At 34.1% G+C, this 17966-nt stretch overlaps 2 protein-coding genes across 2 annotated transcripts in view; one reads left to right on the forward strand and one right to left on the reverse strand.

Annotated features, from left to right (window-relative positions):
* The window catches only part of LOC117115473 (NXPE family member 4-like), a 43565-nt gene extending 32546 nt beyond the window's left edge, over positions 1 to 11019 (reverse strand). Inside the window, exons 1-2 of the mRNA XM_033259295.1 lie at positions 10877 to 11019; positions 6157 to 6221 (exon numbers count right to left, since the gene is read on the reverse strand). The gene's annotated coding sequence lies outside the window, so the exon portion shown is untranslated. The remainder of the gene's footprint in view (positions 1 to 6156; positions 6222 to 10876) is intronic.
* The window catches only part of LOC117115472 (cilia- and flagella-associated protein 74-like), a gene marked incomplete in the record, with an annotated part of 42994 nt that overhangs the window by 11373 nt on the left and 13655 nt on the right, over positions 1 to 17966 (forward strand). Inside the window, 17 exon segments of the mRNA XM_033259291.1 lie at positions 982 to 1219; positions 1312 to 1494; positions 2343 to 2519; positions 2736 to 2854; positions 3419 to 3485; positions 3723 to 3812; positions 4252 to 4375; positions 4555 to 4601; positions 5364 to 5493; positions 6846 to 6971; positions 8184 to 8377; positions 8956 to 9206; positions 10569 to 10656; positions 12516 to 12689; positions 14141 to 14274; positions 15360 to 15636; positions 16832 to 16990. Of these exon segments, the coding sequence (XP_033115182.1) occupies positions 982 to 1219; positions 1312 to 1494; positions 2343 to 2519; positions 2736 to 2854; positions 3419 to 3485; positions 3723 to 3812; positions 4252 to 4375; positions 4555 to 4601; positions 5364 to 5493; positions 6846 to 6971; positions 8184 to 8377; positions 8956 to 9206; positions 10569 to 10656; positions 12516 to 12689; positions 14141 to 14274; positions 15360 to 15636; positions 16832 to 16990 (2578 nt within the window).

Below are 17966 nucleotides of genomic sequence, written 5' to 3' on the forward strand. Positions count from 1 at the left end.
TTTTGTTCCCCCCCCCCCCCCCCGACAATTGTTGATTCTTTTTTTTCTACCATGATTCAACCAAACATGGTTCAGCCACACACGTCATAGCTTTCTCCTTCTTCCAAAAACTTTTACGCACACTCTGTTACTCCGCAACTTTGAAAGACTACCTTACTATACAGGTATTACTGTATGTACAGTATAGTAATAAAGTATCTACAGGGGCATTCGGTTATCAAGAAATGTGTGGTGTTATTTACTGTAGTGATTTATCTAAGACAGGTCTTATATTTATTTTTTATCTTTAGCTCATTACTCATCCCATCATTCCTCCATACCGGATTTACTTGATCTTACAGGGTTAATACTAGACGTTAACATAGTATCTAGCTCCCAAGGGGGCATAGACACAAAAACCGCTTATAACTTTAATAGCACGCATCATATGGCACTTTAAGCGTCTGCAAGCGACGCATTCACTGTAATAATGAAGCGGCTTTATTAAAAACTATTTTCTCCGTAATGAAATGTCTCTTTGTTATTTTTTTTTTCCAGACAACTTCGTGGCCCTCCAAAAATGTTTCGCGGCCATAATTTGGGCCGCGGACCATAGTTTATGGAACGTTGGTCTACAGCACATGTACAGCTAGACTCTTTGACCTCCACCAGGGGTTCATCTCTGGGACAGTGAGCAGAAGCCATAAGAAGCTCCTTGATTTGGACCCCTTGTCAAATTTTTTGGACTCCTGATGGCAAACTTTTAGAGCTACCACTACATGGAACCTACCCATAGATAGGCACACTTATAAATGTAGTAAAAGAAGACATGCAAACAATAGTGTGTGTAGAATTTGCTTGAAGTAAAATCCTTAATATCGCCTCTTGCGTGTGTTGTGTGTTACCATGCAGAAATGAAATGTATGTGTGTGTGTGTGTGTGTGTGTGTGGAAGTTCCATATTCCCTATCATAGGTAAATAATTTGAACTTCTTTTTTTTAGGCAGTATGAAGCCGAACAAAAGCAAAAGCAAGTGCAGTTAGTTGCTGAAATTCTACGTGAAGAGCAACAGATGAAGAAACGGCAAACAATGTACCCACAACTCTGGCCTGATTTAAAACGTGAACCATCAAGAATTGCGACTACGAAACCGTCAAAGAAGTCATTGGCCAAGAGTCAAAGCTCAAGAGGGTCATCAGTATTCACAGTGGCAAAAGAAAACATTGAAGCTGGTAGTCTGGTGTGTATTAATTATTTTATGTTTAGGCCCACATTTTCTGGTGAGGTAGGCTTTGTTGTTTCCTTCATCTTATCTGTTTAATGATGTTTCAGGCATCTGATGGATCGGAAGCTTCAGAGCAGTCTTTCGATGAAGAAGAGCTTGCCAAAAGGAAAAAGAAAATGACTGGACACAGAGGCTACAGTGATAGTGATGAATTTGAAGAATCTGAAGATGAAAGCTTAGCCAAGCCTGAATTTGATGGTTTATGGAACCAAGAGCACAGAGCATACAAGGTTAGACAGCAGATAGGAATCTAATAATCTGCAAATTATCTAAAACTGTCCATTAAACCAATAGATATACAGGCAATAGGGAAATAGGGAATCGTTTTCTACACAGTGATCACTCTCTCTGACAAATGATTATCACACAATGCTCTGTTTTTACTTCTAAGCTGAGCTTGTATGAACTTTTTACAGGACCCTGAACCGAGAATCCTCACGAAGAGGTGGTGGGGGTGGGGGGAGATATTCTGGTTGGGGGAAATCGTTATGGAGCTGAAGCATTGCAGATTTGAAATGGTGAATTTTATTATCACTTTGATGGTTTTGATGCAAGGGATGGATGGTTTGTTTAATCGTTCCTCAAAAAGTTTGGTCAAACCATAGAGTACAACAGTTGTGTCGTCAACACCAGGTGGCGCCCACTGTTGTCAACCAGACGTTGATTACCGTTCATTACGCCTGAATGACTTCATATTCTTAATGGTTTTGAATATTCTATCTGGAATAGGCATTTTAAAACCTAATATTTTACCATCAAAATATACTAAAAACAGAAAAAGCTCGCATTATATTAGTTATCGAACACACATTGAATCATCAATTAACATTTACAAAGAAAAATTAAATACAACTTCTTAATAATTACGTTAGAAATTGGGATCAATGGTTTGTCAGTGGTGAAAATGGTGTTGGTTGAACACATTTTGTGTTGCCGATAGCAACGGAGTAGTATCAGGTGGTATCGTGATGTAACACTGATAGTACTCTATAGTATATACCAAACCACCCACCTCCACCTGGTTCATTGTAAATTCTAAAATGTAAGTCCTACTAATGCTTATATTTTTGTTTTTTAGGTACCAAAAGATGGTGAACAGAGTTATACTCTGAACTACCCAGGCAAGATGGAGAAAGAGATGATGCAACAGGCCCTGAACAAGCATAAAGCCGGAATTGTCAAAAAGCAGATTGCTGCTGGTAAAGAGTTCAAAGGTTGTCCATTTTATAGTAAGCCAGATGTTATACATTTCAAGGTAAATCTGATTTTGTTGCTAATTTATTATTGTTATTTTAAATCTACATTATCATTCTATATATATTTTTTTCAATGTATGTCTTCAAATTTTCCCACCTGTCTGTTGTTAATATAATATTAAAAGCAATAATTTAAAAATTTAAAATTTAGAGATGAAGTTATTTAGAAGCAATTCCATTATTATAATGTTATTAATGTACTATTTTGTTATCAGGATTTTGATGTTTTAAAATCATACAAGAAGAAGGTGATCCTAACTAATGTGTCGTACAGTGTCAACTTTCTAAAGCTTCTCAGCCTATCAGAACACCTGAAGGATTTCATAGAAATAATGTAAGTGGAACTCATTGGTCTTGATTCCAATGGCTTTACATCAAATTTTCATTCCAGTGGTAGTTTTACTTTAGTAGAATGGAATTGAATAGCTTTTCTCAGTACTAAAAAGAACTCCACTCTCTAAGCCTCCCGACTAGCGTCAACTCCACTTAAGCCTCTTTTATATAGTACATCATGGTCGTTTGTCATGTGAAAGGAAATGCTTAGTGATTAAGTTAGCATTTGCAATTCTTGCCTTGTCTTGCAGTGTTCTCCAAATGGCAGATTAGCGTCAATTTTACCAGATTTTACAGTAAAAATTGTGTGTTGGTTAAAAAAATACCACCAAAGTTAGCCTAGGCTAGCATTCTTTCAATAAACATCAATCTAGGCCTATAATCTATGAACCACTGTATGTTTTGATGCTTTATAAGTTATTACGTCCTATCCGAAAAGGCTTCATTATGTGCTGGCTGAGCTGGCTTTATATAAAATATAGAAAGTATTTGTTTAATATTATTAAATATTATATTTTATTCAAATTTCAATGAAGTTCAAACAATTGTGTGTTACTTCTTTCAGGTTTGACCCTCCAGGCCAGATGTCAGCTGGTATGAGCTGTGAGATGCTTGTCACTTTCAAACCAATGGTATTATTATAGATCTGTAATATTGAAATATTTGTTTATTTGTTACCATTTCATATGTGAAATTTTGTAATGAAACAGACAAATTTCGGTTTATGTTTGAAATACAGATTTTTATAAGATAATCATTTTCTATATGTGAAGACAAAATAATATGACATTTTCATATCTTTGTATTTAATTCAGAATCATTAATAATGAATTATTAATTGTTAAAAATTTGCTTGTAATTTTCTTTAGATTAATGAGGATCTAATTGGTAAGGTGTCATTTTTGGCTCAAACTGGTCCTTTTTCAGTTCCAGTCAAGTGCACTACTAAGAAATGTAATGTAAGTATGGGAGTTTACCTTATAATGTAATGTAAGGTAGGCACGCATTTAGTATCGCTCCTTTTCCATAGAATACAAAGCGCCCAGAATCAGAGATAAAAAAGTTAAGATGAACTAATTTAATGTAAATTGTGATTTTTATTAAAGAGGATTAAATCTGAAAATATAAGTATTCTATCAAATTGTATTAAGATTTAAGGCTTAGCAGAAGAATTAGGTTTAATGATTGTTCTGTCAAAATGAGCTTAAATTTAAGAGGGGTAATTGAAATGATAGCATTTGAAATTTTATTTGATATTTTTCTCGGACAATAGATGAACATTCAGTTTATTTATGATTCATAATGGATAGTACTGATTCAAGTTCATCAAATCTCAAAAATAATTTATTTTTTCCTCCAAATTATCTTTAAACCATCAATTAATTTGTATTTTGATAGTTATCTGTAGATAAAACCTGTATTGACTTTGGTTGCCAAGTAATTGGTGAGAAATTAAGGAGGACATTTACTTTAACAAATAAAGGGGCAAAAGGAACCACCTTTCAGTTCTTGAAAATCTCAGGTAAGTTAAAACCATAATAGTCTAATCAATTTACTTAAAAATCTTTATTTTGTGAACATATTGATTTTCATACAACTCAGTAGTCTTTGCAATAATTAGGTATTGATGAACAGGGCATTTTGTTAATTTAGACTTAGCAATTTTTTTTATATTACTTTGCATTTTAACTTATTTTTTAGGTTTAAGACAGACTCTTACATCAGCTGGCACATCCCTTGGTGGATTTGTAAGTCTTCGTTTCATTGTCTGTTGTAAAAATTTTAATAATGTATTTTTGAACATAAAATACTATGTACATTTTGCTAAATAGTGGTATAATCCGGTGGTGGATCCAGAAGTTTGTTGTGGTGCATGGTTAGGATTGCCAAAAATGTTGCTTTTAGACCACAAATTTAGGGATTGACAAGCATGATAACTTTGTTTGGATAGGTGAATTGATATTTGTATTCCCATGACCCCATCATAACATCAAGTGATAGGGTTGGGGGATTCATGCTTGTCTGATGGGCAAGTGAGGTGGGGTGGTGAAAATTTCTTCCCTCGACCCACACTCCGCCATGCTGGTACATTTTAATAAATTGCTCAATATTTTTGTATTTAATGTTTAACCTGGGTTAACAACTCAAACCAATTGTTGTTCTTATGTGCCCAGGATATAGTACACAAATATAAGCCTCAACTACTTATTTGTTAATAATAATAATAATAATAATAATAATAATAATAATAATAATAATAGTAATATGTATAAATATTGTTTTTACTTTCAAGTAGCATCTGATCTGGATTAAAATTTTTTTGAATATTTTGTTGAAAAATTTAAATAATAAATATAAAATAATATTCGTGGTGATGAGGTTAATATGGTTATGATTATATGACATTAATGAATTGATGGAGATGATGATGACATCAGCTGATATAATGGCGAAAAGGAGTACAGGTATTTAAATGATGATAAATTGACTTTCAATGTCTGTTTTATTAGACTGTGACTGAGAGGTCTCCACCTGGAGACAGGGGCAATATTTTAGATGAGCAGTTAAAACACCAAACATCTGCCCCTGGGAGTGTGTCTGTATCACGGGCTGGAGATGCCCAGGCTAAAACACCAGACAGTAAGTGAAGATTATGATATTTTATTGATGTTGAAATCGTTGCCACATAATTATTTTGTGCATATATTATCACCTTGTTTTAATTTGTTTCTGTTGTTGCAACCAGTGTCAAGTCTAAAATATAATTATTTTATATGTTACAACATACAAAATACCTCAATTGTGACAATAAACATTTAATTATTTATTTAGGGAATCTTTAAACTAATTCTCTAGGTGTGCAATTCTTTCCTGCTAGATTATATTATCGATCAGATGGGACTAGGTAAGATCAAAGAACATCGTACACGCTGAGAGTTTTCATGCGTGTCCTACCAATGTCAGTGTGATAGGTTCATATGAATGGCCTGAAATTTATCAATAAAATAATACAGATTTTATCAGACTTTTAGTTTGTAGTGGTGTTGTTGTAGTGGCAAACAATGCATTTCCGGGCATCTTGAAAAACAGTTTTCTTGGTAGTAGTGGGAAGGGGGGGGGGGGTGTGGCGGGACTCCCTGAGGGAGGAGTTTTCATAACAAATGTCTCACACCTGCAAATTTGTCCAACTTGGAATCTGCGATTAGGGTATTCAGGTATTGGAGCAACATATTCCTAACAATGGCACATACATACAGTGCATCCAATATAACAAAACATAATGAAAAATACAAATTCACTTACACTAATGAAAAGAATAGTCTTCTGTGGCTAAAGGTTGTTGACCTATGATGTCAGATGGGGTGTCACTGGAAAGAAGAGTTAAATTTTAGGCCTTTTAATTTCAAACTATATTTAGTTTTGAATAATCTTATAGGAATGATGATTTGTCCTACCTGTCGTGTTTTCGTACTCAATGGTTGGTACGTTCCAAAAATACTAGCAAAAAAAAATCTTGCAAGTGATTCAAGTGAATAAGTCTGAAGAAGATGTTTCCAATGGAGTCCTGCTGGTGGTGATTTGGCAGTACACCGGTTGACAATCCCCTATGGAAGAATGTACTGCATTCTTTAACATGCACATGGGACATAATGCACATGAGACCAGCAGTCTGAACTTCTTATCTGAAAGACAGTGTGCTATCGTAACTTGAATTTCAGCCCTCAAGCTGAAATACAAGTAGACCGGGGATGGGAATTGAACAGGGGACCAAAAGATCTCCACGACTCAGTACACACACAGTGACCACCAGTTCAGGCGACTAGGGCTAAAATAACCTGTTCTCTCAATTCCTCAAAAAAGTTTTTAAAAAAAATGAATGAAATTTATTAAGAAAGACAAATTACAGTGTCATAAATATTGTAGAATATGCGTTAATCTATGTTGAATATCCAAGTGTTTTGTTTGACACAATTGTTTGGATTTTGATTTAGAAAATGAGAAGGATGTTAGTGTACAGGAACCAGCAGGTCTGATAGTTTCCAATGAAATGTCAGCAAAGAGTAATAAGTCTCTAGTTTTCACTGAACAGAATGGGAAAAGACTAGAACATGTTGAAGGTTGGCTTATATTTATTGTTTGCATCATATAATATACAGCATTTTAACTATTTTATATACCCTCATCCTACAGGTTTGATCTGTCCTTTTTGTGTATTGTGTTCGCAGCACTAAATTAGTACACTCCTGTTCTTTTAATCTTCTCTGATTTTTTTTTTTAATCTTCTAAACTTTTATCCTTTAAAATTTTTTACATTCCCTCCTGCTCACCTCTTTTAATGCCATTGACACTGACTCATTTTTTTTTTTATTTATTCAGGTTTAAAAATATAAAACAATTGCTAATAGCAGCCAAAACTAAAATGCTGTGCATCACAAAAATCTCAATATACACAACATCAAAAATCACAAATCAAAGACAACCAAGTAAATAAAAACAGCAAAATGATATTATCCATAATTATCAACATTTTCAAAGGAGTACAAAACATACACTTTAGGGGGGAGGTGGTTGATAGTGTAGGCATAATTATTCTTTTTTTATGAAAAAGATAAAATGTTGATCTCAAAATTATACAAATCAAAATTTTTTTGCCTACTCTTTCAGGGGGAGAGAGAGGGTCACAGAAAAGCATATGTTTTGTACTCTTTTTGCAAATGTTGAAAATTATGGATGACCCCTAAAGATAAAAAAACATTAAAATACAATTCATAAAAAGATAAATTATTATCGTTATTATCATTTACGTCGGTATAAAAAGGGTAGACATTAATTGTTAGTGTAAATTGTGTAAATTTCATTCTCTTAAACTTTTTTAATCATCTCTCTATTCTTTTTTGTCTTCATTCCCTAATCTAAACTTGTTTTGTGTTCTCCTATGTATTCTTTTGCATTCCCTCCTGCGGCATTTTAGTTCTTTTCTTTTTTGCAAGTATTTGCACACATTCCTTTTCATCAACTTCTCTGCACTCACAGTCATCTTTTCATCTGTACTCCTTGTTTCATTCCCTCTTCTGCAATTATTTGCACCCACTCCTATTCATCACCCCTTCTGCACTCTTTTTATCTTTTCTTCTGTACTACTTTTCCCTTCTTCCTCACTTCTGTATATTCTCCTTCGGGAAACTACTACTCAGGGAACACATCTATTAAGGAGACACTTTCCATGAAATATATCTTTTAACACTACAACCATCACCTTTGTTTTTTATACATTTCCATTATACTGCACTCCATTCAATTTGATTTTGTATTGTCTATTGTTTTTATAGAAACTGAAGTGACGTTTGCTGAGTCTGACCTTTTGGAATTTAAAGACATTGATGGCATGGGTGTTGGTGAGATTGTAGAGGGTGTGCTAGGGCCGTTTGCATCAATCAAACTTGAGATTGTTTTCAGCCCAACTATACCAGGCAAGGTTGACACAGATTTTGAAATTCGTTTCAACGATGAAGATTCTTCACCGGTATGAGAATTTTTAATGTTTGTTTTTTTCCTTATAGCCAGAGCACTTTTCTACCACCCATAAGTGAAAATGGGTACTTTACCTATTTTATTTGTTTTTTGGTGATTATTAATGAATGAGGCAGGCTTAGACACGATTGTAGATGATGACAAGACGATACGTTGCTTAGAAATATTTTTCAATGATGAACAACCAACAATCAGCAAACTGATGTCACGGCGGGCAAGCCTTTACACAGTCGCCAGCAATGGCTGACTAATGGCTAATACCTGTTTTTCCACTAGACAAATTTATTTGAGCGAATTGAATGCGTCGGTTCATGTGCATTCACATTTCTATCTGATTTTTTCGCTTCAGCGAAATCAGTAGTTCGCACTGTTTTTACTTTTTGCGAAGCGAAAAAATGTGCAACCAATCAGAGCTCAGGAAGCGAATCAAAGTTTTTGGTTCGTGCAAATAAATTCGCCTAATGGAAAACAGGCTTAATTAACTGCGAGTCAGCATGCATGATTTTTGCTAATCGTGTGAAGTTGTTGGAAAATTATTATTAGTAGAATTTTTGTTAAATATTTCCCAAGATTTCAGTGAAGTCAGTTGCTACAGCCATTGATGTGCCAGTGTGGGTTGAACGTGAAAATGTTGACCTAAAGATTTGTATGTTCGACCGTTTGTATCAAGATGCTATTGTGGTGAACAACCGGGCTAAAACTGCTTTGCGTCTCAAGTTTGAAGTCTGCAAAGAATTGCAAAACCATTTGGAATTGTTGCCGAAGACTGGCTACATCCAGGCACAGTCACAGTTCTCAGCACAAATCAAGTTTCTTCCAAGGTAATTATTTCAAACAAATAAGGAAAAAAGAAAATCACAAAATAAACTAAAAATTAAAATTTGTGTTCATTGTACTTCTTGCCTTCTATGTTCATGTTTTGAGGGGGAGTTGAACGGATACTTACTTTTCATGGAAGCTTTTTTAACGTGTGCATATACAGTACTCAATTTAACACCACATTTAAAAAAAAATATTTATTTTTTCTCTTTTTTATTGCACTCTTATAAAAATAATGCACAGATTGAATTTACCAAAAAAAAAAATACCATTAAAATTCATACCAAATATAAATTATAAGTGAAATACATCAAATATGATTTATAATAAAATACACTTTAAAATTCGAATCAAGCCAAGAATAGGAGACAACGAGAAGGAAATTACTGCAATTTTTAAAAAAACCATTGGTCAAGGGTGGAAAGTATTGAGTGGATTACCATTAATTGAAAATACTAGTTAATAATTTATATTAATTTTTATTTGTATCAGGTTATACTGAAAATATTGACGACAGGAAACAAAATTATTGTCCAAAAGTGTTTAAAATGAATGATCATGGCAGGTCCCAGGCTAGAGTTTAATCAAGGACTTTTAAATGGTAACAGTTAAAAGTCCTTGGTTTAATTCTATTAAAGTAAATCATTGGTGATATAATGATGTTTCTTAGTTAGGATTATAGCAACAACAAACTGTATGATTAACGAGACATTTATGTGTAAGAATAAATAAATCGAAGTGGTCTATGCTTGGTCTTACACGGTACTTAGAATGAATGAGGACATACTGCTTTCATATTGTCTGTAGTGGATTCTGATCAATAAGGTTGTGTAGGAAAGTAAAGTAATCTTAATAAGAGCACTTAACAGATGTGTAACTCTACTCTTGTGATTAAGATAATTTATGTGAGATTGCTACCAATAGAAATATATGGTAAATTTTATTTTGACTCTTTATAAACTGATTGTTGAAATTCTGCAATTTTTTTTTTCAAAATCTTTTTGTGTCATCATTTTTTAATAATAACAATCAAAATGGTTGACTTACAGAGTGCATATTGTTGAGACTTCTGTGCCCTTAACATAAACATGAAATACTTAATCTAACCCAACAGACATGTTAATCCTACTCTTTAAACTAACCACGGTTGCCTAGTGAGTCCGAGGTGCTCATCTGTCCTTTGTTATTTATTTTGTTTTTGGCATTTTTGGAATTTAACAATTTAACAACTACACTTACCTCATATATCTATGTTATGTTTTTGTTTTTATTGTATGTTCTGTTGGTTATGAAATTCAAACCAATTTGTTTACTGATAATTGTTTTTTTTTTTAAATTTTGTTTCCCTGGTGATGATGTAATAGGAGGTCCATATTTGAAGAAGCAGGAGAATATTTTGATCAAGAGACAGGTGTTCTTGAAGCACCAATGACAATCAGAGTTGCAGATCAGGTGACACATCTAATTTATAAATAAGTTTTTTTTCGTTCATACAAAAAATAGTAGGATTTGGCAGAAACTATGAAAATTATCCTAATTTACAAAGAGTTAATGTAAAACAACATAACAGCAGTTTAACACAAGATGAATAATTTCATATTTATTTACAATATATATGATATACACTTGGAATTATTTTAACCCAGAAAATTAAATCAAGCACATCACTTACATTACACAATTAAACTTGTTAAAAATATGTCTTCCTTCCTCCTCTTGCTAAAAAGCTACATTGATAATGCCAGGCATGCAAAGATATAAGCCACACAGTATGGTTGCATTAAGTTTATTTACTTGCCTATTTGCAAAGCTTTGAGAGATTTTAAATCTCGACCTTTGGAGCAGGGTCTGACTAATACTGGGTCAGACGGGGTTAAATATCTGAAGTGTTCATTGGACTGAATTGGACCTTAAAGCTATATGTGGAGGGCTGTTCAAACATAAACCAAAATATGGAACTACGTCAGTAGATTCCATATTAAGTGGTAAATGATTGTAGAACTAGATTTATGTCAATATACCAATCAATGTGTACATGTTTGCTTTATGCTAGTGCAATGATTAGTTGAGATTGCATTTTAATAAAATACATCAAGGTATTCCATGACATAGAGGCTTGCCATACTGCTGCTAAATAAACTGAGTAAGAGTGACAGTATTGTATACTTTAATACAAAGAAGCCCTAACACTTTACTCATAACTTTGGCAGTTTAGTTAGTCAATTCCAGTAAATGGCCTATCATTTTATAATGTGGAGAATATGAATGTTATCAAAAGTAATTTTTTTTTTTTTTGGTCACTGATGCTGGCCTTGGCAAGCCCTATCAAAAGTTTTTTCTTTATCATTTACAAAAATAATAATTAACTAATAAATTAAAGTTTCATTGAGAGCAGTAAAATTGAATTATACTCTTGCAACAATTTCATTTAATTAATATAATTCTGCAAATATAAATATGATATAAATATACCATAAAAAAAAAACCTATCTATGAGTATTTAAACCAGTTTAAAATGAAATACAATGAAATGGGATGAATGAGCGTACAAACTGTCCCATGTTTACAATGATTTCCTACACTAACCCCTAGGCCTAAGAGCAGTGGCGGCAACCGACAGAGATCATCAGGCAGTCGGACTAAAAAAAATATAAAAATAGGCCCACGCCAACATGCCTGTGACTGTCTGAGAATGTAATTTCTGGCCATCTAGAGGTTCCTCTCCTTTAAAAAATCTCATTTGGGGTGGGGGGAACACCCTCTAAAACCCTTCCCCCAGCTTGGGCCTACGAGCTCAAATCCCCCTGTCGGACAGCTCAGCCCCTCAGAAAATACACCCTTGAGCCGCCACAGCCCAGGAGAACGGGTGGACTTTTTGCTGCGCAACATCTCAGAGCACACGTGGGCATTGGCTACATGCCAATGTCATTCATCTGAAGAAGGTCCAAAAATGCATGAAAGCTACTTGTAGGAAAAACACCTTATTTTTTGGCTTAACATAATGAAGTTCAATATTAATGCAATACATTGTATAAAGGGCATCTTTATTTAAAAAAAAAACAACAAACATACATAAAATTATTCAGTTGCAGCCAAAACTGAATTGCAGAAATAATTTAAAGTTACAAAAGAAATTACATAAAATTTCACAAGATAAAAAAATTATAAATATAAACAACAAAATAAAACAGTGATATTTAAAAATCCACCTGAATTGCACAACCCCAAAAAATTCAAATGTGTTTTCAGCATTACATTATTATGAAAACAATGTGTTTGCTTGTGGTAATTTTTGTCTGTTCTTCCACCAGACCTCTCCTGTACACTTTACCGTACATGCTGTAGTGACAAACTCTGACTTTGAACTCAAACCCAATGATATTGACTTTGGTTTCTGTACCATATTTGAGTCAGTGATCGCTAAGGTTAAGTTAACCAACAAATCCATCCTGTCTCATAAATTTGGTTTTGTCAACCTGCCAGATGTAAGTACTGTACCAGGATATTCACTGAACTCCAAAGATGATCAGTACTTTATGTGTTCTTATTTTTCTTCAAAATATGATATTTTTCATTATGATGATGACAATAAAATGTGATCATAATATCATGATACTATATGATGATAAAAATGATGATAATGTTGATTTATAAGATTTATTTATATATATATATAAGATGTGTATAAGAGACAGCAATATATATGATATACACTTGGTTAAGTATTTCACTCTGTTATTTTTATATACTATCTTATCTATAATCTGACATCTTAAAGTAATAATTATGTTAAATTTCCGGAATAACCCCGCTTTTACTTCCCCGTTGTCGATACACCGGGTTTGAAACCCCTGAGTTGGGGTTAGTGTAAATGGGTGAATGTCAATGACTCCGGTATGCTGAACCCGAGTTCAACGAAGCTGAATGTTTTCAGGAGAAGCTTCTCTGAGATATTCCCATTGACATCGAAACACACAGTGTAAACAGTCCCACCTTTCACACACCGGGATTTTAATCATCCTCTTTCATTAAAAATTATTCAGTTTTAAAAAAAAAGAATAATATAACTATTTATATATTTTGAACATATTTAGTTAAAAATAATAAACATAATGTAAGTTATATTTTATTGCTTTAGATTATATTTTTGTTTTATACTGTTTATTTTTAGCCATTTCGACCCTCTTAAAAGTTATAGATTTAGTGTCAGTGGTAGTGGTAATAACAATAAACAAATTTTACTACTCGCCTACTGCACTATTTAGGATATTTTGGCTCCATTCCCAGGAGCCCTGTTCACCTCTTTGGCTTCGTATCGTAACAAGGGAGTGTGTTTTCAGGCCAATGTTGTTGTCTACCTGCTGATTTCACGCATGGCCAGTTACGATCAAAAGTATGATTCACTCAGCAGCTTGTTGATGACGTAACCACATTACTCTCCCGTATTTAATTGTTGGTTGAAAATAATAACAACGTACTGAATGTCATACGTAAAGTAATGATGAAAAATAATTAAATAAACTACATAAACCAACAAACTTAAAGCTCCGACTTCCGTCTCACTTTTGTTAACGTTCTGTTCACAACATGAATGTATTGTCGGATTATATTTTTATTTAGAAATTAATTCGGGTTTAGTGTACAGATAAATTAAAATGTTTTCCCCCCTGCGAAACTAAACTTGATTGCAGACTAATGAGCTAGTTTTCCTAAAAAATATCAATAGGGCAGTGTTCAACACCGGTGTTCAGCCGTTGTTCATTGTCAAGTGTAAATGGGTGTAACTCGAGATCATTCCACAGTTACTATGTTAATTGTAAATGGGTTTTGGCTCCGGTGTCACACCAGTGTTTGTTTTGGCTTGATAGCGCAAAAGTGATATAAAGCTGTTTTTTTATCAGTTGTACTATTAATACGTCTTCATTTTTCATTTTAGTATGTTGATGTTCAGCCCAATGATGGCTTTGGAACTCTCTTACCTTTGGAAACCATTGAATTAGATGTCATCTTTAAAGCGAAGAAGGCAAAAGACTACAGCTTTGAACTTACATGTAAATCAGGCATAAATAGGTAAACATACTTGAAATTGAATGTTGAATTAGCCTAAGAATTTGACCTGGCAAGCAAAAGCATCATCATAAATAAACTTAATGCAATCAGGCTAGTAATGAAATTAAATATGCATAGAAATTTGAAATCATCAGCCAAAATGAACTTTGAACTTAATAATGTAATGTACAATAGAATGTGAACTTGCTTGCATGCAAGATATGATCAGTTACGTGAACTTGACTGCTGAAGAATATTCATAAAATCGGGATAGGTATTCCCACTTGATTTGAATTTGATTCAAGTTGGCCCCAAGCCATTTAGGCACCAAGTCAACTCGACCTCAAGTCCACTCAGCCACAAGTTGACTCAGCTGGGCCCCATGAGGAGTTGACTTGGTGCCGAGTTAACATGGGATCGAGTTGACTGGGGCTGAGTTGATTTGTCGGCTGTCCTGAGGCAAAAAAACGTAACTGACATTTTACGATGAAGACATTGTTTTGCCTTGGAAAGTATTCAAAAATTATTTAAGCTGATGGAGTTTTGGCACAGCAAATTTAACTGGTTTAATCTTAACGACGTATGCACAAGCTTGATAATGCATATGGTTGGCCCAGATGTGATAAATTCAAAAAATATGTCTCAGTTGCAGCATTACAGCAACTGACATGTTTCCGAGTTAAAACAATGTATCTGTAAATACCGTAAATAACTTTGCAATTAACCAATGTTTGTAATTAAAATTTTACATATAATCATATTGTCTGTAGATACATAGCCCTGCAAAATTTCAGAAGGGTACAACAATTTATTGCCAAGTTACAAATTCTAACTCTATTTTTCTTGGAAAATCTAAATTCCAAGTTACATTCTTTTGCAACAGAACAGCCGTTGGGGCCGAATTGACTTGTGGTCGATTTGACCTACTTCCAGAAATTTGCCTTGATTATGGTAAAAGCTATTGAAGAATATATTGAGAGCATTTTATTACAATTTAGTGAAACAAATTCAAACTTCAAAAAATGTATAGATGTCAATTTGTGACTATTTTTATGTTAATTAATATCAAGAGCAATTATTCTTTCATATTTAATTTTCCTACACAGAGATTTCAAGATTAAGTGTAAAGCAGTAGGAGTTCACCCCCCATTGGAACTTTCCCACTCTGTCATCCATTTTGCAGCCACTGCTCTGGGTGACTCATCCACAGCCACTCTCAGTGTCATTAACTCCCACACCAGTGCAAATGAGTTCACGCATCCGGTGCCTAGGATCGGCAAGGGGTCCATTGCTCCTGTTGGACCAACGTCATTTGAGTTCATTATTCCAGAGAATGTACCCTTGGAAATATCACCTGTTGTTGGAACAATCAACCCTGGCAGTGTAAGTAGATTTGACCTACCTGTATGTACACTGCACATTGCAGTATTCTTTTTAACATGCTAGTATCTTATGATCTCTTTTACTAGCGAACTATCGGTACTGTAAATGTAATTTCATTATTTATCAATATTCAGTATTCTTTATTTACTAATAACAATACATAATATAAATTATTAATAGTAAAACAAAGTCATGCAATTTCAACTAGACAAGGTTGAAGATAACGGTTATATATAGCCAATTTCTATTTGCATTACTCTTTAATACGTTAATATAAAAATGTAGGCGATCATAGTCATTCAATTGTTGATGTGCTTTGACCTTTGACATAGTCAAGAATGACTAGTCAAGAGCATTTGAAACAATGTGAGCGCTTAGGAATGAATCATGTGATGGCTAACTAATTCAATATAAAATGATAAAGCATCGTCTATTTACCCTAATTAACTAATTTATATCTTATTGCTGTTGGATTGGATTGGATAGCCCACGAAAGGCTAGAAGAAGATTTATTTCCAGTGGGGTCCTTCTGGTGGTGATTGTGCAGTACTGAACACCAGGAGACAATCCTCTACTCTTTTCCAAAGAGTGTACTGCGTTCTTTAACATGCACATGGGCCATAATTGCTAACGGGACCAACTGCTTAAACGTCTCATCTGAAAAACGGTGCGCTATTGTAACTTGTATTTCAGCCCTGCAGCTGAAACACAAGGAACGCAAGGAGAGGCTGCGATGGGAATTAAACTGGGGACCTAGATATCTCCACGGTTCAACGCACACACAGTAGCTACCACCAGATTAGCCGACTGAGCTGAGCTGCTCTCTTTGTTTATTAAATACTGTACTTTGAACTGTTAGTTTTATTATAGGGTTGGCGCATCGGCTGTTGCTTGGACTCCCAACCTTCAGGTTGGGGGGTTCAAAACTCTCGCTGTGCAAATTGGTTGTGTCCTTGGGCAAGGCACTTTATCTACGGTTATCTCTCTCCACCCAGGAGTACAGGTGGGTACCTGGTAGGTTTGAACACAACTGCGCTGATTACTAGCTGCAATATTATGGAATTCTCTTCAGGGAGCTGAGTATGTGTTCCATATGTGTTTGATCCAATGACTGGAGTAGGAATGCTTAGAGGCTTTGTGCATGAAGTGCTATATAAGACAGACATATTTTAACTAGCAAAGTTACTGTCCACAGAAGCAACAAGTTTGTGTCAGGTTCAAGCCAAAGGTGACTGACGCTGAGATCCGAAATGAGGCTGTGAGAATGATAACCAAGTCTCTGGAAGCCCAGGCTCAAAAAGAACTTGAAGAAGCCAAGTTATTGGCTCAGAAAAATGCATCTGAAACCAATGAGGTAAGCCATGTTTACAGACCTTGGATGTATAGGCAACTGTATACTTTCATGTATTGTATACTATAGTCTTGCATTGCTGAAAGCAAGTACAGTATATCTTGTCTTCCTTGAGTGACTGCTCTACTTTAAATTTGTAGTATCTTGTATATTATTACCCTCAAAAATTCAGGAAATAATGGCTCCTTCGGCCTCTATTTTTTATAGGGTCCTCAGAACATGACTATTATTGGATAATATTAGAGAACCACTACAATCTTTGTATTATAGCCACTTTGTTGGCTTGATAAATGTTAATGAATTATCAATATCTTTATGGTACTTCTAAGACTGTCAATAAATTATTTATTATACACATAATAGGTGTACGGTAAGAATGGCCCCGGAAAAAATGGCCCCGGAAAAAATGGCCCCGGAAATAATGGCCCCAGTAAAAATGGCCCCATATGACAGGTAGGTAAAAATGGCCCCAATAATCAAATTCTGAATTAAAACTGATTTTCTTGAGTCATTATATGCATTTTTTTATCTTAACTAATTTAGTTTTTAAAAGGAATCTCCCCAATAATCAAATTCTGTAACACACAATTGATCCACATGCTTTAACTACTGTTTATTTGCATTGTTTATAGCATGTAAAGTTAATTCATTTGATATTTAACAAAAGTGAAGTTTGTGGTTATCTATGAGTTGCATATTTTGGTAGTTAAAGTACTGTATACTGTATGTCATTCCTCTACTTTGTTAGTGAAATAACGTTTTTAAAACTTTTATTTCTACTATCAAAAAATGTTATTCAATGGCCATTGTTTTTCAATTATCTCTCAGAACATTATTTGCATCTGCTGTAATTGTTAAAAAACAAATGCTTTTAAAGAAATAAAAAAAATCACGTATTGAACTCAGTTCAAAGGAAAAAATAAAACTTATTTCTAAATTTACAATTTTCACCTATAAACCTCTTAATTTCACAAAAGAG

This window comes from Anneissia japonica, unplaced genomic scaffold (genome assembly GCF_011630105.1).
Source record: "Anneissia japonica isolate Jap-2015-1 unplaced genomic scaffold, ASM1163010v1 scaffold287847_len925385_cov155, whole genome shotgun sequence".
Lineage (NCBI taxonomy): Eukaryota > Metazoa > Echinodermata > Crinoidea > Comatulida > Comatulidae > Anneissia > Anneissia japonica.